At 39.9% G+C, this 24,293-nt stretch overlaps 1 protein-coding gene across 5 annotated transcripts in view; it reads left to right on the top strand.

Annotated features, from left to right (window-relative positions):
• Positions 1 to 13,667, top strand: part of SUMF1 (sulfatase modifying factor 1) — an 87,337-nt gene extending 73,670 nt beyond the window's left edge. For all 5 annotated transcript variants that reach the window (XM_001496576.5, XM_005600412.4, XM_023620055.2 and 2 more), the window contains 2 exons: positions 3,527 to 3,586; positions 12,554 to 13,667. In XM_001496576.5, coding sequence (XP_001496626.1) covers positions 3,527 to 3,586; positions 12,554 to 12,664 — 171 coding nt within the window. In that variant the 3' untranslated portion in view covers positions 12,665 to 13,667. The remainder of the gene's footprint in view (positions 1 to 3,526; positions 3,587 to 12,553) is intronic.
• Positions 13,668 to 24,293: the final 10,626 nt, after the last annotated feature.

Raw genomic sequence — 24,293 nt, forward strand, 5'->3', positions numbered from 1 at the left:
ACTCTGCCCTACAACAGCAGAATATCCTTTCTTTTTAAGTCCTCATGGAACATATACCAAGATAGACCATATCCTGAACCATCACATAAACCTCAACAAATTTTTAAAAATCGTATCGTAATAGAGTGTGTTCTCTAACCACAATGGAATCAAACTAGAAATCAATAACAGAAATAAAATAGGAAAATCTCCAAACACTTGGAAACTAAACAACACAGTTCTAAATCATCCATGAGTCACAAGGGAAGTCCCAAGGTAAATCAAACAATACATTGGACTGAATGAAAATGAAAGTGAAAATGAAAAGATATAGATGAGTGCACAGCGGGCAAGGAACAGCCGTGTGGCTTTTCTCGTGCTCTGTGCCATATGGCACCCTCCTGCGCCCCCAGGTGCAGACACTCCCTCCAGGTAACCAACTCCCCATCGGTACACAATGTATCAGAAAATCTGAATAAATGCTGGATTCAGTGTTATTTTCTAAGTGAAAGTGATAGTACAATACTCATAAAGAAGTGCCTCATATTTTTTTAACATGCTTTATTCTTTTTAATGGCTGCTTAGTGTTCCATACTATGGATTGCATCAAATAACATATTTAAAAGTAGTGCTTTTGACTCTCTGCTGATTGATGAAAATTTGTCATATTCTCTGTCCCTTCTTGTGCTTTCCTTGTCATTGTGTTGGGTATGGCAAGGAGGGAGACGGAAGTGTCTCTCCTGACCACACAGAGTGCCATTGTTGATGCTCCTGTGGAAGTGTCCTGGCAGCCCTGAGCGGATTGGTCACCCCTCTTCCTGCAGGCTTATTCCCCCTTCAACAAACCGGTCTTGCTGATGCTTGGTTCTGTGGCATCTACTGTAAATTTGCTTCATCGTTTAGGACTTTCATGCCTTCCAGGGTATTTAAAATGAGGGTCTATTTCCCTGCACTAACACTCAGAGCATTGCATCTTTATCTCTTTTCTTGAGAACTTCAGCTGAGATTATTGGGGCTGTCATTTAGAAACTTGTGTTATTTGCTGTTCCTTGCAATCATCCAAGCAGTAGAGACCTGCTAGTATTTTGGTGTCTTGGAGTAGAGCAGTTTGGAGTGGTGGTACCTTTGGAGAAAAAATTTACGTGGCTTCTTGCCTGTTTCTGGGCAGAGTCCCTATGTTCCCTGTGTGTGTTTTACTTAGACTCTTGAGTACTGGTGGTTGAGGTCATGGGGCACTTTTGCCTCTTTTCTTGTGAGATATGTAGGCAGGAAGATGAGGTATTCAGACACTACCTATGGTAGCTGCTTAAGTTGTTTTAACCTGCAGTGACAAATTGATCATGAGAGGCAATATTAATTTTGCTCATCGATCCTTTCTTTAACAAATAGAACGGAGACATTTATCCCTTGGATTAGTTTCCTAGGGCTGCCATAATAAGTTACTGCAAACTTGGTGGCTTGAAACAACAGAAATGTGTTCTCTCACAATTCCGGAGGCTAGAAGTCTGAGATCAAGGTTTGGGCAGGGCCATTCTACCTCGAGAGTCTCTAGGGGAGAATCTTTCCTTGCCTCTTCCAGCTTCTGCCAGCTCCCAGGAATCCTTGGTGATCCTTGGCCTGTAGCTGCATCACTCCTGTCTCTGCCTCCATCATCACGTGGCCTTCTCTGTGTGCGTCTCTGTGTCCTCTCCACCAGTCATTGGGTTTAGGGCTCGCCATAATCCAGTATGACCTCATCTTAACTAGTTACAAAAATCTTGCATGATAGCAGATACTATGAGAGACTTTAATCAGCATTTAACTGTCTTTTGGCACATTGTAACATGGCACATGGAGAACTGCCAGAAGCAGTGTAATACAAGAATTCCCAAGCAAAAAATTTAATGTAGGAGAGTAACCATTGTGTGGGATAGCTACACAGTTATCAATGCTTTCACTTCTGCTTCAGTGAATTCTTAGTGATTGTCTTACTTTTATAGAGTAATAAACGCACCCAACAAGTACTGATGCAATGTCTGTCAGATTCCAGATATTCCTAGGAAGAAAGCTGTGCTGTTAGTTGTTATTTCTACGTGTAGCTTTTCACGTTTACAGCTTGCCCGTTTATAATCAGTAGGTTTATTAGTATAACATTAAGCATTTAAGACCATGGAAATACTGTGGCCCTGCAGGGGAATGAAGAATGGCCAGTGGCTTGGTCTGTGACAGTTTCCTGGAAAAGCTTAGAAGAAAACATGAACTTCTGCCCACATCGTTAACACTTGCAAATCAGTGTGTTAGCCATTCTTGGAGAAAATATGGTTCTTTTAACTTCTGCCATTTATGTCTGGGCCCTTGACAATAGGTGGTTGACAAGAAAAGGGAAAACTAAGATAGGAGGGGCATTGTCCAACCTTCTCTTGTTTTCAGTAAACAAAGAGCACAGCTGTGTGGTTGTTTTTCTGAATAACAAAGGAAATACAAAATCGCCCACAACCTTACCTGATGCCGTTCAGGTTTGTGGGAGTTTATTGGTACCTCTCAGATGCTCTTTGCATGACTTACCTGATGTTGAAGCTCTTATTCTGGCAACTAAAGCTTTAAGGGGTTCATTTCCATTGTACCTTTGTCCAGAGCCCTCCCTAGAAGAAATAGTCTTACCTCTTGGCTGCTGTTTCTGGCTCCAGTTCTCATTACAGCGATAGCCACTCTTCCTTCTTGCCTTCTTTTAGGCACTACCTAATTTCCTGCCCTCCTAGTCTCTAAACTGAGAACACAGTGGACTCAGGAGCCAGGTTGCCTGGGTGTGAATCCTCGTTCCGCCACTTGCTTAACCTACTTCGGAAGTTGTTACAGAGATTACATGAGTTAATATTTGCAAAGTACATAGAGCCATGCTTGGTTCATAGTAAGCACTATATAAATCTTTTTGAAAAAGATAAACTATATTCTAGATCTTCATTGTGGTAGTGGTTACATGACTATATATTTGTCAAAAGTCATCAGAAATGTGCATTTAAAAAGAATTAAAAAGGTTAAAAGCGTTACTGTATGTAAATTATGCCTCAATAAACCTGACAAAAAAATTTTTAAAAACAGAAAAGGAAATTCCTTCATTCAGTCAGCAAAGGGTTTTTTAGGTGTTGCACATTAGGATTATAAAAACATAATTCAAGGAGGCTTGCCAGTCTAGTTGAGCAAGCCAATTATAACACAGGATAAATTTGCATATCAGCATGAGAAGGTGATTTAAGAGATGCTGCCAAGCAGCTTATTAGTCATCTAGGCAAGAAATGCTATAGGGGCTTAGAGGCAGGATTGCTTATGGTAGTCATGAAGATTTCATGGAAGAGTGGGAACTTGACTTGGACCCTAGAGGGTGGGTAGGATTTGGAGAGGTGGGCATTCAGGAGGATGCATGGATGCAGGTACATGGCCCAGGGGCAGAAGTGCATGTGGAGAGTTTAGGCAACCATGCGAGAGCTGGTTGGATTAAACTGGACTCTCCTACTGTGTGAAGAGCACCTGTACTCTCTGGACTAATGAGTTCTCTTCTTTTCATCCACAGAAAGGGCCCCCTTCTGGGAAAGACCGGGTGAAGAAAGGTGGATCCTACATGTGCCATAAGGTAAGTCATGTCACTAAACTCTGATTTTGTCTTCTAACAGCAGCGTTATGGATCCATTATAAACAGTAGCCCCAAAATGTCCCATCTACTTCTGCTAGTACATACCTATCCCCATCAAAGCCAGAAAAAAAATAGGATAATCATCTGAAGTTTGAGCACAGGCATGAGGAAAAGTGGCCCAAGAAGTAGAGGTTGTGAATGACCTATTGTTAACCAAATTCCATCTGTCAAATCTGGCCCCTTTGAGAGACCTTTTGTGTCCCGTGAACCAGGGCGGGCTATATACTTTTCCAACGTGTAAGTCTGGAAGCACACCCTTAATTTATTTGAGACTCCTGTAAATTTCTGGGTTCTCTGTTGAGATTAAGGGAGAGTTATAACATTAATAGAAACATCCCAAGTGTTGTAGGTATAAGTATCCGCTTTGTGAAATAAGCATCAATTTCAGAGAGTGTTTCTGTTCTTTGGGCTACGATTTCAGAATCAGAACTGGCTGTTCTTGGTTAGTCGGAGTGACTCAGTGTTCCATGAGTAAACGTTATAAGGAATTTGGAAATCAAATACCACCACTCTCCCTTTTTCCTTCAGAGCATATATTTTTAGTGTCTCCAGCACTTCAGCTTCTGTCTTTCTATCACTATACAAAAATGGCATTTTGCAGATTGTTATTGCAAGAAGCACCCATGGTAATTCATTCAATCCAGGCAGTTAGAGACTTAAAATGACCTATAATGGCTCCAAATTAAGTCACTAATTTGATAATGGAGATATTGTCAAACTTTGCCCTAAAGCAGTGGTTCTCAAACTTTATTGCACATTAGAATCATCTGGGATCTATAAAAACTACTGATGCCTGTTTCCCCACTTGCCTCATTCTGATTTGATTTTTCTGGAGTGTGACCTGGGCATCAGAATTTTAAAGCTCTTAAGGTGATGATAACATACAGCAAAGTTTAGAAACCACTGGCCTAAAGAGAATCTCTTTAGATTACGTATATGTGTGAATTTGTAGTGTGTTTGTCTTCTGCATGTCTTAGAATTTTTAATCCACTCCACTGACTTAGGTGGAACTTCATGGAGTTGAGTTTACTTTATGCCTTACACCTACATTTATAACAAGATGTACACAAATTTATCTTTAAAATTCTACTTTTAATATTACGTTAAAAACATTGCCCCAGGTCACCCAGTATATTTAAATGTTCATATACATATCAGTTTTTAGTCCCAGATTGTTTCTCTAATTCAAGCTGTTACTACAAGTATATCTGCATCCTCATGCTGGGGAACCAGACTTCCATGAAAAACAGATGAATCTCAAAACCTTAATTGCCATCAGTTATGTCTCTTACATATGATACTTTTCTTAATTGGGAATTCATTTGCTCTGTAAGAATTGAGGACCAGAAGATTTTTTCCGTAAGAGTAAATGGTGAAAATGAAGGTTGTGAAAATTATTTTAAGCACGAACACTAAAACCTCCCAATGCCATGCATATGGATGTGTCTACTTTAAGAACATTTCATACTTTTTGCTTATTTTTAACCTGTATTTTCACAAGCTTCCTAGTTTATTCTTTTAAAATGTCTGTTAACATAATAGATGTTTTTAATAAATACATTTATATGGTACAGTTGATTTTTGTATATTTATCTTATATCCTGCAACCTTGTTAAATTCATCTATTCTAGTAATATTTTTGTAGATTCTATTGGATTTTCTACATGGGTGGTCATCCATCTGTGAATATAGACTATTTTGTTTATTATTTTTTTAATCTGGATGCCATTTATTTTTCTTGCTATATTGCATTGGCTAGAACCTCCAGTGTAGTCGTGAATAAGAGTGGTGAGAACAAACATTCTTACCTCATTTTTAATCTTAGGGGATAAGCATTCAACTTTTCAAAATTAGGTATGATATTAGCTGTAGTGTTTCCAAAGATACTGTTTATCAGCTTGAGGAAGTTTCCTTCTATTCCTAGCTTTTTCAGAGGCTTTATCCACAATGGGTATGGATTTTGCCAGATGCTTTTTCTGCATCTATTGCAATGTTTATATGGTCTTCCTTTTTCTGTCTGTTAATATGGTGAATTACACTCATTGATTTTTAATTTTCAAATATTTTTAATTTTCAAATATTAAACAATCTTTGCATTCCTGGAATACATCCACTTAATCCTTTTTATATATTTTGGATTTGATTTGCTAAAAGTGTTGAGCGCTTTTGTGTCTATGTTCATGATGGATATTGATCTGTTGTTTTCTTATCTGGTTTTGGTATCAGGGTATCACTGGCTTCATAGATTGAATTGGAAAATACCCGCTCATCTTGAATTTTATGGAAGAGTTTGTGTAGAATTAGCATTAGCTCTTAAATATTTGATAGAATTCCCCCAAGGAAACTATTTGGTGCCTCGAGTTGTAACCATAAATTTAATTTAGTTAATAGCTGCAGGGCTGTGCAGATTATGTGTTTTTTCTTGATTAAGCTCTGGGAGTTTGTGTCTTTCAAAGAGTTTATCCATTTCATCTGAGTTGTTGAATTTATTGGCATAATATCTGGCTTTTTATTGGCTTTTAACATGATTTAATGTGATTATTGATATGGTTGGGTTTAAATTTGTCATCTTGATACTTGTTTTTCTCTTTGTCTCATCTGTTCTTTCTTTCTTTTTCTCTCTTTTTTGGACTTCTTTTGGATTAAGTATTTTTTATTACTCCATTTTTTTCTTCTTTAGTTTATTACCTATAACTTTCTGTTTTAAAATTTTAGTGGTTGATCCAGAGTTTATATTACACATCTTTATTCCTAGTCTACCTGACTAGGTTTAGTCAGGCTCAGAGTAATAGAATATTCTAGAAGAGATAATAGCAGAGTGACAAAACTGAGTGGAATACACAGGATTTCCCAGAGAAAAACAGCAGCTCCAGGATCTTGGTCAAGTTAATTGTAGATGATGTGGGTCTTTAACATTAGTCTAGTTATTTTCTTGAGGTCAGAAAAATAGCACAGTGTTGGTTGTGAGTTACTTTCAGAGTGCTTATCCTTTCCACAAGATTAAGAGTGGCAACTATAACTAAATTATTAAGATATGGACTCTGGAGTTAGATCTGGGTTGGAGTTCTGTAACTGCTCCTTGCTAGTACATGACCTTGGGCAAATTACTTAACCTTTCTAAGCCTCAGTTTTCACATTTGTAAAATGCACATCATAATTGCATCTGCTCTGAGGTTCTTCTGAGGAATAAATGGACCAAAATATATAAGCACTTTGTACACTGTCTAGCTCATGGTAAAGACTCCGTAAAAGTCATTTGCTGCTAACACTATCATCCTTAACCTTCATCTTTATTATAATTAGCTATTTTTCCCCTTCTTCTCTTTTGAATAAGGGACCAGCTAATGAACTTCTAACTAGATAGGCAGAATCCAGGAAATGATTCTTATGGCATAGGTGAAAATCAATAAAAGGAAACCAATCAAAAGCAAGAAAGAATAATGTTATAATTCATTTTGAAAAAAATCACCTTGCTTAGAAGGTAGACTTTTGACCTTGGGCCAGGGCCATTTTGCATGACTAAAGTAAACTGATGATTATTCATAACTTTTTGAAAGTCCATACAAAGTACAGCTTCAATAAGGAGATGATGGCATAGAAAGAGAAACTATGAGGCAACGTGACGTCAGGTTAGGAGCACAGACTCTGGAATGGGATTAAAAAGGCTGTAATCCTGGATCCACAATTTATAAGGCATGTGACCTTAGGCACACTATTAGCATCCTTGTGCCTCAATTTTTCCTCATCTAAACAATACAGATACTAATAATACCTACTTCATAGGACTATTGGGAGGATTAAGTGAATTAATACATGTGAACTTGTTCTGATCATTCACATAGTAAGTACTCAAGAAATATTAGTTGTTACTGAATATTGTTAGATTAATCCCCTTGGGGTCTTTAGCTCAACCAACAGCATTGAGGAAATCCTCACCCCCCTGCCATTTTACACCAGGATTGCTAGCAAAAGGTGTTGATCTAGTGTTAGTGGCAAGAGCAATGGATGAGAAGTCAAGACACCTGAGTTCTGCTGTGTGATTTTCTATAATAATTTTGTTCATAATCAACTATAGTTACCTTAAAACTTCTCTTTATCCCTAAAAACCTTCCTGTCATAAAAACCATATTCCTTTTTTGCTTGACTTTGAAGCCCCAAGGCTGGTAAGTCATTTTCTGAAATCGATTGTTCCTGAGTCCAGGATCACATTGTTAACACAGATATTGAGATCAATTTCACACCTTAATTAGCCATTTTGATGAAATAGGGCTAAAACAGACCCTTCTCCCTACGTCTGTTCTTAATTAATAGAATGACCCATATTTCAGCCACTCAAAGAGCTAATATCATTAATAACCATTTTTCGTGCTAAAAGTAGAGTTGGAACAAAAGAAACAGTAATGAGGGCATTTATAATTAGGCCATTAACCTCTTTAATTACGTTTTCCATTAGTTGCCCATTTTGGAATTTAAAATGAACTACTTATTAATAAATGTTTGCTAAGTGAATGAAAGCATTTGAAATGGAATGATGATGTGAATTGACTTTTCTCATATGATGGTCCAAATCTCTCCACACCAACTTGTAGTGAGACTTGCTTTTAGGGTTTAGTTCTTCATAGTCATTTAGGTTAATGAAAGGTTTTAGGGACTGCTATGATCTAATAAAGGACTAGCTCTTCTGTTGTCACTGATTTTAAGCTTTTTTGTTATACAAACAAAACATTTTCATTCCATAAAAATGAGAAAATAAATAATAAACATAAAAATGAAAATAAAAATCATTTGTTCTTCTTCCTAAAGAAAACTGTTGATAGTATTCTACCAAACTTTTTGGTGCACTTTTATTTTTTCTTTCCAAAATGGAATTATTTTGTATGTATCAATGTCTTCAAATATAGCTATAGTAAAAATCTCTTATACATCATGGATTTCTTTTCTACTATCTTATGTCACAGCCTCAGAATCCTTCTGAACACACTGCTCCAGGCAAGCACAGTTTGTCTGAGTTGTTACAACCTGTGTTTTGTGGCATATGAACAACTTATTTTAAAATAGTTTGTTATGTAATTTGAGAGATAAGTTGCATATAGACATACACCATTCAACAAAGACCTCAGTCCTATGCCTTATCTCCAGAGATATCCCTCAGCTTTCCCATTTATGTAGCAAATAACTTTCTCGTTTATGTAGTAAATGTATATCCACATTCAGATGCTGGCAGGGATATTATCATCTTTCCAACACAAGATCTCTAAGACCTGTGGAGAAGCTGGTTAATGCTTTTGTTTTAGTGAGGAAGCAGGTTAACCCAAAGAGGTCAGATAAGACAGGCAAAGTTCGTTTCTGTAATTAAGAGTGTTATGATCATTATAAAGTAACAGTTATAATGCCTTCCACGTGTCTAGTGCTTTACTTTTTTTTTTCTTGGTGAGGAAGATCAGCCCTGAGCTAACATCTGTTGCTAATCTTCCTCTTTTTCACTTGAGGAACATTGTCTCTGAGCTAACACCCATGCCTGTCTTCCTCTATTTTGTATGTGGGATGCTGCCACAGCATGGCTTGATGAGTGGTGTGTAGGTCTGAGCCCAGATCTGAACCCTGGGCCACTGAAGTGGAGTATGCCACTGGCTGGCCCCTAGTGCTTTGCTATTTTTATGTAAAGATAAGGTGAAGCATTTGGACATTATTCCATTAATAGCCCCATTTTATTGATGAAGGAACAGATTCAGAAAGGCTTTGCCTGAGGTTAAATAGCTAATGAGTCTTGGATTTTGAGCAAATTAGCAAAATGTTTGTCATGATTTCTATTTGTATCAATCAAGTCCAAATTCCTCTTTCTGTTGAGAAGATAGCCTATAATATGAGTTCATCCTGTTTATCTACCCACCTTTCCTGCTTCTTGGCATTAACCATCTTTGTACCAATCATTCTTTTGCCTGAAATTCTTGTTCTCCAAATCTTTGGCCAACTCAGCTCATGTGTCGTCTCCCAAGAGGCCTTCCCAGGCCACCCTATCTACAGTAGTCACTTAGTCACGCTCAGTCCTCCTTTATTTTCTTCCAAGCTGACCACTACTAGAAACAATCTTGGATTTATCAGTTTATTTATTGTCTGACTACTCCCTGTTGAATGTAAGGTACCTGATAAAGGTACCTTGTCTGTCTTGTTCCGTGTTGTATCCCTCATGCCTAGAATAGCACCTAGCATATTGTAAGCTCTCAAGTATTTAATGAATAAATAAACCATGCTCTGACATGATCAGGCCATGGTATTGCTATCCTCTTAAGCTTTCTGAAGTTTTCTGTTTTTAAGCCTCTGATGTCATTGTTTTCTCAACGTAACATACCTTCTTTCCTTTTTTTTGAATCCTATAAATCAGTGCTTTTCAAAGTGTGGCCCATGGGCCCATAGCATGAACAGCACCGAGAAGCTTGTTAGAAATACATATTGGACCCCACGCCAGACTTACTGAATCAGAATCTCTAGGTGTGTGGCCTAGGAATATGTATTAAACAAGCTCTCCAGGCTATTCCTATGTGCATTCAAGTCAGAGAACCGCTGCCAGAATCATGTAAATCCCACCCAGCCAAGTTCTGCCTTCCAAAAGGCGGTCCTAAAGACTCGGGCACTCCACAAGGGATGGGTTCTTATCTGAATCAGTCATAACCTCAAAATGTTTTAACCCTAGCATGTTTTGTAGCTGTTTGATGTGAAATCATTGTTTTCTCAACCAGCCTCTGATCTCCAGCAAGACAAGACCATGCCTAGCCTCGGGTTTCCTCTCCGGGTGTACACAGTAGGAATCAGGAAACGCTTGATTGTTGTTGTCACTTGTGGGACAGTTGTGGACAAGGATGTCCTTGTCTGCCTGCCTGCCTCCCTCTAAACTGAACTCTTGCTCTAGTGTAGAATTCACTACACACGCTTGGGAGCATGGGCCCTAGGTTCTCCATAGGAGCTTGGTTTGTGGAGTAACCAAAGCACTGTTGCTTCCCAGCAGCCTAGTGCATCGGCCCTGCGTGGAACGAGGTTTCTACTGCGTCTTCCTGCATGGTCCCCTCTACTCATTTTAGAGCTTCCACTGCATGCTGACCACAGGGAGTAGCAGACGTGACTGATTTTTTAAAATTATTTGTTCAGGCATATTTCTTATTCATCTTGCCTCTGCCTGCCTGAACATTGGTAATATGGTGTATTCCTCACTGGCCACAGGGAAAATGAGAAAATTGGTTGCTATAGTTTCATTATCTATAGAAGACAAAGCACTGTGTCTTTCTTTTTATAGTGGAAGTGCTCCCAAGAATTTGTGTTAGCTTTAGAGATAATTTTATGAAGATTAGAAACATTCAACTTTTGTGAGAGAAAGGGGAATAATAAGAATTAAGGGGAAAAAAACTCCTCTTTTGCGCTGACCTATTCCCCCACCCCTCCCACCAAATTCTCTCTTTTTTATGAGTTCCAAAGTTATTCTACATGATTCTCTGTGCAGTTTCTTTAACCAGCTGGCAGGGACTTGAGTTTCACCAGCCAACTCAGAGTTAATGCTCATGGTACACAGGATAATTAGTTTATTTTCATTCTCTGTTATTTTGGATCAAAGAGCAGTCCTAGGACATAAGGGTTCCATGCATGGCTATTTTTGGAATATGGAAGCTTTTGAAGTATTTGAATTAAGTAATCTGTGGTTATTCACTGAATACATAGTAGGTGGCCCTGGATATGTGTTAGGCTTTCTTATCTGTGCAAGTATGTGTGTGTGTGCAGGACGAGTGTATGGGGGGCTGGGAAAGAGGCATGAGATGTGATACTTTTCCATCTAGGAGCCTAGAATCTTGCTATCGAGGCAAGCGCAGCAGTTAGATCTGGGTTCAAATTCTGCTTCCTTTAACAACAACTTTGTCATCTTGGGTAACTCATTCAATTTCTCTGGGCTGTTATGATCAAATAAAATAACAGGTGGAGGTGCCTGGCACATGCCTGGGGTGTACTGGGTGCTCAATGTCTGTGTGTGTTTGTGCACATGGTTCTACTCTGCTCCTATAAAGTAAAACAGAAAACAAATCCCACCCCCACAAATGTATATCTTTATGAGTTAGTATGATTTACACTCCAAAAGCAATGTATTAAAAAAATGTTTTCCACTGCCTTTCCTACTCTTGGTGTTTATAGGCTTGCTGATTAATTTTTGCCAGTCTGCTGGATGTTGAATAATACATTAATGTTGGTCTTAGTTACTGTTTGCTCGATTGCCATTTACCTTTGTCACTTGGTTTAATGTCAAATACTATTCTAAATGTAAAAGTAACTTTTCAAATTATAAAAGTTAATTGTACTTATTGTGTGAAGTTGAAACCCCATTGCTTGAGGATTAACAACTGTTCATATTGTAGTGCATTGTGACTCTCCCAGTCTTTTTTTACTTGGTGTTCCTAATTATCTCGATTGAGATCATACCACATATACAGTTTTGTATTTTGACTTTCTCATTTAACATTTTATCATGAAAATTTCCTGTCATGAAATATTACATCAAAACATAATTTTCCATGGTTTTATGATTTTTAATGGATTTTTACTAGTCTGTCATATAGATATGCCATAACTTATGTAACTATTGATTGTTACTTTTTTTTTTTTACTGTTAAAAGTAATGCTGACACGAACATCTTTGTACAATATCTATGTTTATAGGGTAAAACACTGCATAGCATGTGGCGAACTCTGAATGTGCTGCCCTTTCAAGACATGCATGCTCAGTGTGTGTGAGGGGTGTTTGTCGGGGAAGCTCTGTCTACAGGTGGGCAACTTCTCTACAGCTGGTGCTGGGTACAACATGCATCTGACAGGGTAGAGCCTTCAGCTGAGAGTCTGAAAGCGCTGACCTTTCTTTTTCTTTCTGCCCAGTCCTACTGCTATAGGTACCGCTGTGCTGCTCGAAGCCAGAATACCCCTGACAGCTCTGCTTCGAATCTGGGATTCCGCTGTGCAGCCGACCGCCTGCCCACCTCGGGCTAAGAACCAAGAAGAGCCTTCCCGAGTCCAAGAAGAAGTCGTGTCGACCCTGCACTCGGCTTCCCTCAGAACGCTGAACAACCTCGTGTGAATTCCCACCCCGAGGTGGGTTCCATACCTGCCCGGTGGCCAAAGGAACTGCCTTGTGAGACCAAATCGCTGACCTGCATCAGCATATGCGCTTTATTGTGTGGTGCATCTCTGGAGATCATCGCCATGTTTGACTTTGAGAGTCTTTTAAAGAGGAAGGGGCGTGGAGGGAACCCTGAGCTTGGCTGCAGGAGGCCTACCTTCTGCCTGGGGTCTGCCACAGGGTCAGATCCCAGGGTCCCACACTTGACCTTCCTGGGCCTCAGTGACCTCATCTATCGAGTGAGGGGATGCACAGCATGATGTCTGAGGCTCACTCCAACTCCCAAATTCTATGAGTATATCAGATTCTATCGTGATTTCATAGTGAGAATTTATGACAGATTATTTTTTAGCTATTTTTTTCCATGTGTGAACCTTGGTGATACTAATCATGTAAGATAAGAGTTCTCTTGTGTATTATTTTCAGAAGAGGATAGTGGGGTGCTGGTGATGAGTCTTTATATTCATACTGCACTTTGTTTTTTCAAGGAAATCAGTGTCTTTTACATTGTTATGATGAATCCCACATGGGCCAGTGATGGTGCACTCAAGTTCAGCAATCTGAACACGCAGGAATGTCTGTGGGGTGATTCTACTGTGCTTTATCTTTTAACATTAAGTGCCTTTGGTTCAGGGGGGCAATTATAAGCCGAGTTTTCCCCTTTCCCCAAAGCCTTTGGTGAATGTGAAATGTGGGCTAAACAGAGAAACCTGTTTAATTCTAGATGTAGGAGAAAAGAATGAGAACCTTGAATTAACTATATTCAGGGTACACAGTGTTTTGTAATAGGGAAGTAGGAAATCTTGTTGGCTGTGGAAAATCAGATGCTTTGAATCATGCATAATATAGAATAAACTGGTATCTGCTAAATCAGGCTTCACTCTCATGGGTTCCTTTTTTCTGTGTCCCTCCATTGTGTTTTATTTTAAAGAAATGACTTTGTAGGGCAGGCCCCGTGGTGTAGTGGTTAAATTCGGCGCACTCTGCTTCAGCTGCCTGGGTTCACGGGTTCGGATCCTGAGTGCAGATCTACACTACTCGTCAGCCATGCTGTGGTGGTGACCCACGTATAAAGTGGACGAAGATGGGCACAGATGTTATTAGCTCAGGGCTAATCTTCCTCAGCAAAAAAGAAAAAGAAAAGAAATGACTTTGTGGTGTGTACGTGTTTTGTTTGCTAGAAACTTTCATGTCCATTAGCTACTTGATAACTTTGATGCTTGAGCAGTTTTGGGGAATTTTTATTCCAAAACCCAAGGCTCTTCTGCTGGGAACCCGATTATGACCTTGCTTCTTTGTGCCTCAGTAGATGAGTCAGAGACAAGAACACTGCCTCTGTTGGTGGTCCTGTACAACCCGGCAGCTGCTTCACATGTCAGGTAAGCCTCTTGTTTTAGAGTGATGGCTTTCAACCTGAGGTCCCTGTCATCAGAATCCCATCCTGATTTTTCAGTCCTTGAAGACCCCTAAGACATTTCTAATGGGTAATTTGAAAGAAATGGGTTGTCTTTATGTTGGTTGTTCAAAAAGTAAGTAATATTCTCATGAACTTATGAAATAAGATTCATAAGTGTTCGACTAACACTTGATTGCTTCTTTCATACATAGCCTCCTAACATTAAAACATGTCTTGGGGGCTGGCCCCGTGGCCGAGTGGTTAAGTTCGCGTGCTCCGCTGCAGGCGGCCCAGTGTTTCGTTGGTTCGAATCCTGGGCGCGGACATGGCACTGCTCATCAAACCACGCTGAGGCAGCGTCCCACATGGCACAACTAGAAGGAACCACAACGAAGAATATACAACTGTGTACTGGGGGGCTTTCGGGAGAAAAGGAAAAAAATAAAATTAAAAAAAAAAAAACATGTCTTGAAAAATAGTCATGTTGCTAAAGTGTTTAGCCGCATTTGTTAATCTGTTATTTTGTGGATATAAAATGTTTCTCTACAAACTCTTACCAATTGATGATTAACTCCAAGCAAAACAAACCAAAAAAGCATTCACTTAATTGAAAAAGCTGATGTAGGAAATAAGGTATTTTATTCTTAAAGTCACCACTACTCAAGTACAGTTTTTGTTTTTACTGTTACCTCCCACCTGCTTATATTTTTTTACATAGTTATATTTTTAGTGTATATATTTGGAATTCTTCTTGCTAATTAATGTTTTATGGCATAAATATTTTTGGGGGTGTATTGGCTTAGTCTTTTTTTTTTTTTTTTTGTGGGAGATTAGCCCTGAGCTAACATCTGCTGCCAATCCTCCTCTTTTTGCTGAGGAAGATTGGCCCTGAGCTAACATCCATGCCCATCTTCCTCTACTTTATATGTGGGATGCCTGCCACAGCATGGCTTGCCAAGTGGTGCCTAGGTCCACACCTGGGATCCAAAGCGAACCCCGGGCCACCGAAGCAGAACGTGTGAACTTAACCACTGCACCACCGGGCTTGCCCCTTGGTTTAGTATTTAGAACTGCATTTTTAGCAGCAGCATAATTTTGGAAAGCATTTAAAAAGAAATCCTAACAAGGCTTTTGTTTAAGAACCACATTTCCAGGTTAGCAACTAAAGAGTGCCCCAAAATCCAGCCACCTCACCACTACACTTTATAATATTGCATATTGACTTATGAACAGACCACCAAGATGGCTGTATAATAATTTCAGCTTTAATGCCATATATGCATTCCTGAGAAACCTCACCTGCAAAATTGCACATAAAAAATAGGGGATAGAGGGGAAAAATAAGGCTGGGGCAGATGACTCAAAACTTAAGGAACTTTGTAACCAGAGCACTAACAAAAATAATAACTATTCTAATAAAACTAGTAGCTCAATTAAATCTCCAATGGCATTTGTAGCCGGCATCACAGCCAGCCAGTCCTTTGCAGCCTTGAGCCCCGGGGTCCCTTCTTCCTTCTCCAAGATGTAAGTCCTTGATGACATTTGCCTTTTTTTTTTTTAAGGTATACTTTTTGGTGAGGAAGATTGCCCCTGAGCTAACATCTGTTGCCCATCTTCCTCTTTTTTTTTCTCCCCAAAGCCCCAGGACAGATGTATATCCTGGTTGTAAGTCCTTCTAGTTCTATGTGGGATGCCGCCACAGCATGGCTTGATGAGCAGCATGTAGGTCCACACCCAGGATCTGAACCAGCAAACCCTAGACTGCTGAAGTGGAGCACGCAAACTTAACCACTTGGCCACGGGGCTGTCCCTGGCATTTGCTTTTAATGGAGACCGCTTCCATCAAAAGTAAAGATCTGATTGGAATGTAGACTTCTTCATCAAATGTTTTTTTTGGGGGGGGGGTGGGGCAGTATCTTTGTAGCATCTTTATCTGAACTCTCAGCTTTTCAGAGAGTTTAATTAACCTGGTAGAAAGGGTGGCAATTCTTGAAACCACTAAATAAACCATTACTTGCACATCCATAGGATTTTTAATTTCTTTTTTCTGAAGGTTTTCATATATGCTAAGGTTTTCTCTTAAATTGCAAGAAAGTTCACCCCAATTGTTTTAAAACATGTTTCAAATTGCATATGCCCTGACATGACTTCTGTCCTCCATTTTCTGTTTACTAATCACTTATGAGCTATTCTTAAATTAAAGAAATACATATTATAGCAAAACAGATATTTGGTTGATGTGCCAATACCAGTATTGAAGATCTGTTTTTTCGTTTTTTTTCAGGAGCTCTTATATGGGGTCTATACTTTTAACTCTTATTTCTTGCCCCATCAAGGCGTGGAGGGAATGTGAAGTTTGTTCTCAGATTGGCTTTGGTCTTGAATCCTGAACAATCTTACTTTGTTTTCAGGGGTGTACATGACGGGATGAGTGGGAAGCAAGTCATATCTTCTTTTTTAAAGCCTTGTAAACATGATTAGAAGGGAGTAGGGGATGGGGCATGATGGTGGTGGTGGTCCAGAGTGACATTTCCTTCTTGGAAAATATCACATTACAGAGATGCCACAAACTTTGCCTGGATCAGCCTACAGCTTAAAATGGAATACAGATTTGCATTAATTGAGAGGTTTTTTTCTCCCCTACCCCTTCTTTTTTTTTGGCCAAGAACTCTGTTGTCCCTATGACCTTTCAGGAAAAAAAGAAATGGAAGATGCTGTTTATTTTAGTAAGTGTTGATTTGGGGCTGGGGTGTGGTGGGGTCTTGTCTCCAAACTAGTGTATTGGTAAATTCTATTTTCCATAAACTTCTTTACTGAGAATTCTGTTGTTGACATAAAATAAAGCAATGGGCCTTTCGTCCATGAGAAGCTCAGAATTCTAGTCCTTTGCTAATTGCCTTTTCAAAACAGGTGATGTTTTCAAGCTATACATAGAACTGTTGCATGTAGTAAAATCCATGCTTGACTTACTGAAAGGAATATTTTGAAAAAAAGAAAGATAGAAATATGGTGTTTTCTGTTCTGAGACTTCAGATAGTTCATATAAGAGACTAGTGTGGGGTTTATTCTTTTCTTTATAAGGTGGTATTTTGCATGCATTTCTTCTTCCCTCCTTCCTTCCAACAAATACTAACCTTACCATTGGCAATATTCTCATAAGAGAGTTACCTGCAGGCCAGCTCTGAGGAGGAAGACAGGAGGTACAGACCCTGGGAACAGGGGCCAGGCAAGATGCAGGCTGAGTGTGAGTGATGCCCATTCTAAAGGAGCAGCCATACAAAAATGTGAGCCCAGAGTTGCTCATTCGGCCAGTTTCTGAGAGTAGCTGGATATCTGCATTTTCATGTGAAGTCTTCTGAGTTTTTAATATTGGCAACCAATTCAGATTTGAAAAAAAACAAACACTAGGGGCCGGCCCTGTGGCATAGCAGTTAAGTTCACATGCTCTGCTTTGGCAGCCCAGGGTCCCCAGGTTCGGATCCCAGGCATAAACCTATATACTGCCCATCAAGCCATGCTGTGGTGGTGTCCTACATACAAAATAGATGAGGATTGGCACCGATATTAGCTCAGAGCCAATCTTCCTCACCAAAGAAAGAAAAACCAAGAACCAAACACTGTGAAGACCTAATAAATTGCTTCTACAGCCAGATTGGGCTTATGGGGTGCTGCTTTTCAACCTAGATTATGAAAAGTTGATGCATTTCGTGGAGCACAAAATCTCTTGTTTTTCTATCTGAAAAATGACTGGTCAAGTAAGTCATGTACTATTTAGAAATATCCAAGTGTGAGAAAGGGCCATGGCTTGCCCAAGGACATCACCTTACCCAGAAATGCCTTCTGAGCCTCCTCTCCTCCATCCCCACCCCATGCCACCTAAAATCATTTAACAGCCACAGGTAATCTCAGCAGCGCCATTCACAGTCCCTTTTCATTAACTTTAGCTACTCTTTACTAATTTTGCAGATTAACATGTATCAGAGAATAGCAGAAAGGTCAGTTTCTTGACTATTAGTTTCATTTCATTTACTAAAACTTAATTCTCTCTAATACAAACTACCCCAGAGCAGGCCTTGTTTTTATAGGTTTGCCAGAATCAGTCGTGCTATCCGTGAAAGCAGGCCTTTGCTCTTTCAAACACTTAAAACGCCATAGAAATGATTAACTCCAAGAGCCTCAGATGGAGCCTTGGCAGCTGCCAGGACTGCTTCCTTCCTCTGACTCTTATATTTAGAGTTAGGAGCAGGAGTTTAATTAATTTTTTGATTAAGCAAATTTATTACAGATAATATTCAGGTAGGCTATAAAATGAAAAATGCTCTTTTCTGAAACTTGCCCTATTTAGGATTGGAAAGTTCAGAAGATTAGCATGAAGGGCTGGAATCTTTCAGCTTTAGATCAGATTCTAATCTGCCCCCAAATGGTAATTGACCCCCAAGTCATCCTTATGAGAAGGCTGCTTGGGCCTTTGGAATTAGTCACAGTTGTCAGGCAAGAAGGCGATTCCATTTCAGAATAATTGCAGGTCGGATAGGATTTCTCTCCCGCCCCTGGGTTTGGGCCATGTTTGACAAACTCCTTGTTTTCTTTGCTGAGGGAATGGAAGACTGATCAGAGCAACTCTCTTCCAACATGTCAGCTTGGCACCTCAATAGGGTAACCTTAGAAGCTCTGAATCAACGCTAAGGGGGAAGTGAAACCAGCTAACAGACTATCAGGGGAAAAGAGATAAGCCGGTCCTTGTCAGGGGGCACTGATAAGAGGTTCACCTGCATTTGGTTTGGTGCTTGTGAGGGGGCCCTTTGTGGTTGTTGTTTTGAAGTGTGCAATTTTTCTCTGCTCCAGACACTTGCCAAATAAAATTTGATTTATTTACTTTTAAATGACTTGGAAAGATGCCCCTTTAATCTCTTCAGCTGCTGTCTTTAAAAAGCCATTTAGCATTGTGAGAAGAGAGCGTTGGAATGAGATTGTCTGGGATCATATCCCCACCCCGCCACACACTTAACTATGTGAGCTTTAGGCAAGGAATGTCCTCTCAGGTAAAATGGGGATAGTAAGAGTACCCATCTCTGGGGTTGTGGAGAGGTATGAAATAGTGCAAACGTAAAGAGTTTAGCACAAAGTACTTGGGTAAGTGCTTGTTACTAGGTATTTGTTCCTGTTATAAGTATGATTATCAGAGGCAGAAGAGCAGGAAGGTGCTACACAATGGTTCTGGTCAGCCAGGGTTTACAGCTGTGGAACCGAGAGCATCATGGGCTAAGAGTAAGGAAGAAGAGGCTGAACATAAAAGCATGAACTTGGCCTCTACGTCAAACGTTAAAATAAACAAATAAATAAAAGAGCTCACATAATTGATCCCCAAACCTCTGTTAATACTTGAATTTGAAAATGCCCTGATACTATATGCTCCATCTGTCCCACAGAATTCTCATTCAAGGGGAAAATTAGATCTGATTATGGCTACATACGTTGTATAATTCTGAAGCTTTTCCTCTTGAATCCACCTCACAAAGAACCTCTGCTGGTTTAATACCAATGAAAATGTCATTCTTGGGCATAACAATAATTAAAAAGAAGGAAAACAAAAGGAGGGCAGTCTGTTGGCCCATAATATGTTGATCAGTCTGTTAATGTTTTCTGTGGTGCTTTTAAGGCTAATTTGTTTTCGGTTTTAGAGAATAGTTGTTTAGCTAATTCTGCTTAGTCACTTAAATTTTTCCGTCTCATTTAGTCCTCTTGTGAGATTATTGGTCCAGAATATAATTCTAACTTCATAAATTACCAGATTTAAAAATCAAGATGATGGGGGCCGGCCCAGTGGTGCAGTAGTTAAGTTCGCATGTTCCGCTTCGGCGGCCCGGGGTTCGCCAGTTCGGATCCCGGGAACAGACATGGCACCGCTTGTCAAGCCATGCTGTGGTAGGCGTCTCACTTCTAAAGTGGAGGAAGATGGACACAGGTGTTAGCTCAGGGCCAGTCGTCCTCAGCAAAAAAGAGAAGGATTGGTGGCAGATGTTAGCTCAGGGCTAACCTTCCTCAAAAAAAAAAAAAAATCAAGATGATGTCCAAAGGAGAATAGTTTAGGGTTTGGCAGACAGTGTTCGTAGGGATCGGGGTAGTGAGCAGTTCTCAAAGTGCGGTCTGGGGACCCTGGGGATCTCCAAGACCCCTGAAGGGGGTTGAGTCAAAACTACTTTCATAACAATATTAAGATGCTATTTGCCTTTTTTATTCTCATTATTTCATGAGTGTGAGGTGGGATTTTCCAGAGACTACATGATATATAGCCTGATCGCTCATAGAATATAAGCTTGTATATTTTCATGTTTTAAAATTTTCCCAGCCTTAATTTTTAATATGCTAAATGTCTCTAGATATAACGCACATTACAAAAGCTCTTTGGGGTTTTCAGTAATTTCTAGGTGTGTTATGGGGTCCAGAGAGCAAAAACTTTGAGAGCTCCTGATCTAGGAGAAAAGCAAAGTCTGACGGTGACTGAATTTGTCTTGGGAATAGTGACCAGCCCTTCTCTAGCTCTTCTGAAGACGGTCATGAAGAACTGAGTTTAAATGACCACAAAAGAAAGTAAAATGAACTGTTAAGAAGCACTGCCTTGCTTTCCACTTCAGAAGACCTATTAAATGCAGAAGTGATAACGGACCCAGGTCCTCTGAAAACAGGTCTGTGCACGGACTGCCCTAAATAGTCCTGTGGTTGGAATCACTTCGATATTGAAGGACTCCCCAAAAGGGCTTTGCAATGTTAGGGACGTGTAGTATAAGATCCCCCACTGTTGCACCCCCTGCTCAAAGTGACATGGTGGTGGGACCCTGCATGTCACCAATGTCCGACCCCTCAGATGGTGGGTGTATTATAAAGCCAGTGAGAAGGGTCAAAGTGTTACTTTCATGACACAGCTCACTTTCTCCTAGGGAATTTTGTCTTCCTTTTGCTGTAAATTGTGACTGTTCTACGTCTTCTCTTAGCTGGTTTGTCTTCCAGCCAGCAATTTTGGGCACCCCTTAGTCAGTCAGGCACGGTGCTGGCTGCTTTATGTACGTGATCTAATTTAATCTGCAGGCAATCTTGGAGGAACCGGTTGTTTTGGGTATTTCCAGTGTGCTCTTGGAAACCAGGACTTAGAGTGCTTGCAAGGTGCCCAGGCGACGCGGCGGAGCGAGGCAGAACCAGGACTCAACACCATTTTTGTGACTTCTGTTCTGTCTACTATATCATTAAACCCGCAGTTTTATTTTGAGTTTGGGGTGAGGACAGATGGACTGACGAGGGAGATTACTGGGGCAAGAGAGAGCCTCCAGGAGAAAGAAGACAAAGAGCCAGGAGGTAGAATGGACTCTTGCTTAAGAGCGTGGACTCTGGAGCCAGGCTGTCTAGGTTTTAAATTCTTGTCCTACTGCTTTCTGGTATTGCGATTTGGGGCAAGTTACTAAACCTATTTGTTCTTCAGATTTTCAAAATTAAGTGGAAGTACTTCTAGAAAAGGTAGAATTGAGTCAGGAGGGTTAAAATGGTCATATAGGGTGACGTGTGTGTAAACCTTTGACCTGTTTTATATCCATTCCAAACTTTGAAAGTCGATGCCGTAATTATTCCCAATATGGTAATGAGATATCCAAGGTTAAGACTACATATTTTCAAAAGGCGTGATTTCATCACATCCTTTGTTTCCCCAGAATGTGCTGTTTCTTTTTACAAAATGGTTACGTTCCCATAAAGAAGAGGATTTTTTTTTTAGGGGTGAGGTGGGAGAAGGCTGGGTTTATGGGAAACATTCATCCGCTGGAAGTAATGAAGATCAAAAGGTGCGTTATCAGCTCATTTGTACCAGGCTCGAATCCATGAAAAGAATACAGCTGATAAAGACAACTGAGATCATGTGTGAAGAACGAAAGGCATAGCGTCCCTCATGCTTGTTAAATAGCATTCTGAGAAGGCACATGGGAAGGCTTCCTTGATAAGATTAAATCCCCTCGTCTTTGTGAATCTAGACTAAAGTTTCTCACTCTCTTCTCCTAACTCTGCTGCTGGACTAAAAACTGGGCATTGTTTCTTAAGACACAGTTTCAGGGCAGCTTCCAGCTCAACATTTGCCTCTGTTCCAGACCATTTGTAAATATTCAGTTCAGCGGGGAAGGAAAAAACCTCACTAATATGAGAACCACAGTCACATTTGTAATTTCCTATTTATTAACGAAACCTTTTGCTGCAGGACATATTGGGCAAGCCAAAGGCTGAATCACACTGATTATTGCTTGTGGGCTGTTAGCTTTGGACAATCTCTTTTGGAGCCAGCCCTTGTACCTCCATCTGTGGGCATGTTTTCCTATGAAGTGCCAACTTAAAATGGTTTCATGTGTAATGTTCCCCCTCTAGTGGCCAGATTGTTTTTGGTTTTTGCTGCTTTTGTACAAATGACCCCCAGAGTTGGAGAACCTTTATTTAGGGGTACTGTGGATTTAGGAAGGCTGGAGGAGGGGATAGAAAAGGGGCATGCAAACCTTTATTCCATAGGAAAAATATTGTTCGGAAGTATTTGTTCATTCCAATCTCTAGCTTGTTAGAGAGGAGATGGAGACGGAGAATGTAACCTGCAGAAGGGAGGAGAGGCTCTGGAAGGATCTCTCATCTTTTTATTCTGATTATGTTCTGAATTTCTACTGCCTTTATTAATAATTATCTTATTCATGACCATCCATCAAGTTTCATTAGAAAACTCTTTCTTTTCTTTTTTTTTAATTATAAGAGCAATAAAATGTATAGGCTAAAACCTAGAAACTGTAAAAAATATGCAAAGTATCCTTAGAAGCCATTCATTCTTTGAGTTCTATTCTTCTCCCGAATCTGTGCCAGCAGGTGAATACTATCAACAGTTAGTGTATCTTTCCAGACTTTTTTCTGTGCATTTACAAACATATATTATACATGTGTGTATTGTTATATATCGAATACAGATGATTTATAAATAATAACATATATACACACACAGAAATCATATACAATATATACAACTTATATTTGGTTTTTATAAAAAATATGGAATCATGCTATAAATAGTATTCACTTAATATATTTTGTACACTTCATGAAAGTGCTGTATAGGTCTAGCTCTTTTTAAAATAGTAGAATTAATTAAGTTCAATTAATTTAATCATTCCCCTTTTGATGAATAGTTGGGCTATTTTCAGTTTTTACTGTTAAAAAAAAGTTTCAATAAACCTATTTGTACCTGCTTCTATCTTTACCAGTTTGTGCAGAGACTTCTGTAGGATAAATTCCTGGGAGTCTAACACCTGTATCAGAGCATATGGGTATTTTGAATTGTGATGGATATTGACAGCCCTCCAACAAGGCTGTACCAGTTTACATTCCCAAGCGCGGTGAATCTGCAGCTTTTCAATGGTTTTTTGTCTAAAATGAATCTGAGAACAACCAAGGTAGCTCAGCATAGGGGACATTCTTCTGTAGAATTCATGGATCGTTGTCAGGGGAGATGAAGGAAATCAACCTGAGGTCTTCATCTGGCCTCAGCACTAGAGCATCCCCCACCCTCTGTGGCTGAAATAGTACCCCGGGGTCTGCTAATTGGTCCAGTCCTGATCGCAAATGACTCCTGTCTGCAAAAGTGACTTACTGTTAATGAAATCAGTCTTCAGGAGTAAATTGTTTCCACTCCCCACCCCTGCCCACAACCCGCAGTGATCTCTTAACTGCCTGTAATTACCATGTCATAGTCCTTGTGGTTTGGTGATCTGGAGCCTCTCTTTGAGTTAATAATTCTGACCTTTCCTACTTATGGCTTGGTTGGGGATGCTTCTGACCTCACCAGGAATTTCTTCTTAGTTAAAAAAGTTAAAAAATCATAGTTTGAAGGTCAGGAACCTCACATGTTATCTAGTCTCATCAGCCTCCTCTCCCCCATCCCCCTACTCCATTGATGTCTTCGGAGCTGGTCCCTGGACCTCGCCTGGCTTGTTGAGTCCTGAGCCCTGCCCTCAGAAGACTAAGTGAATAGAGCTAAAATGAGGCCTGAGATTAGATACTTTTCAAAGTCCTCATTTTCACCCCCTGAGCTCTTG

This window comes from Equus caballus, chromosome 16, assembly GCF_041296265.1.
Source record: "Equus caballus isolate H_3958 breed thoroughbred chromosome 16, TB-T2T, whole genome shotgun sequence".
In the NCBI taxonomy this organism is placed as follows: Eukaryota; Metazoa; Chordata; class Mammalia; order Perissodactyla; family Equidae; genus Equus; species Equus caballus.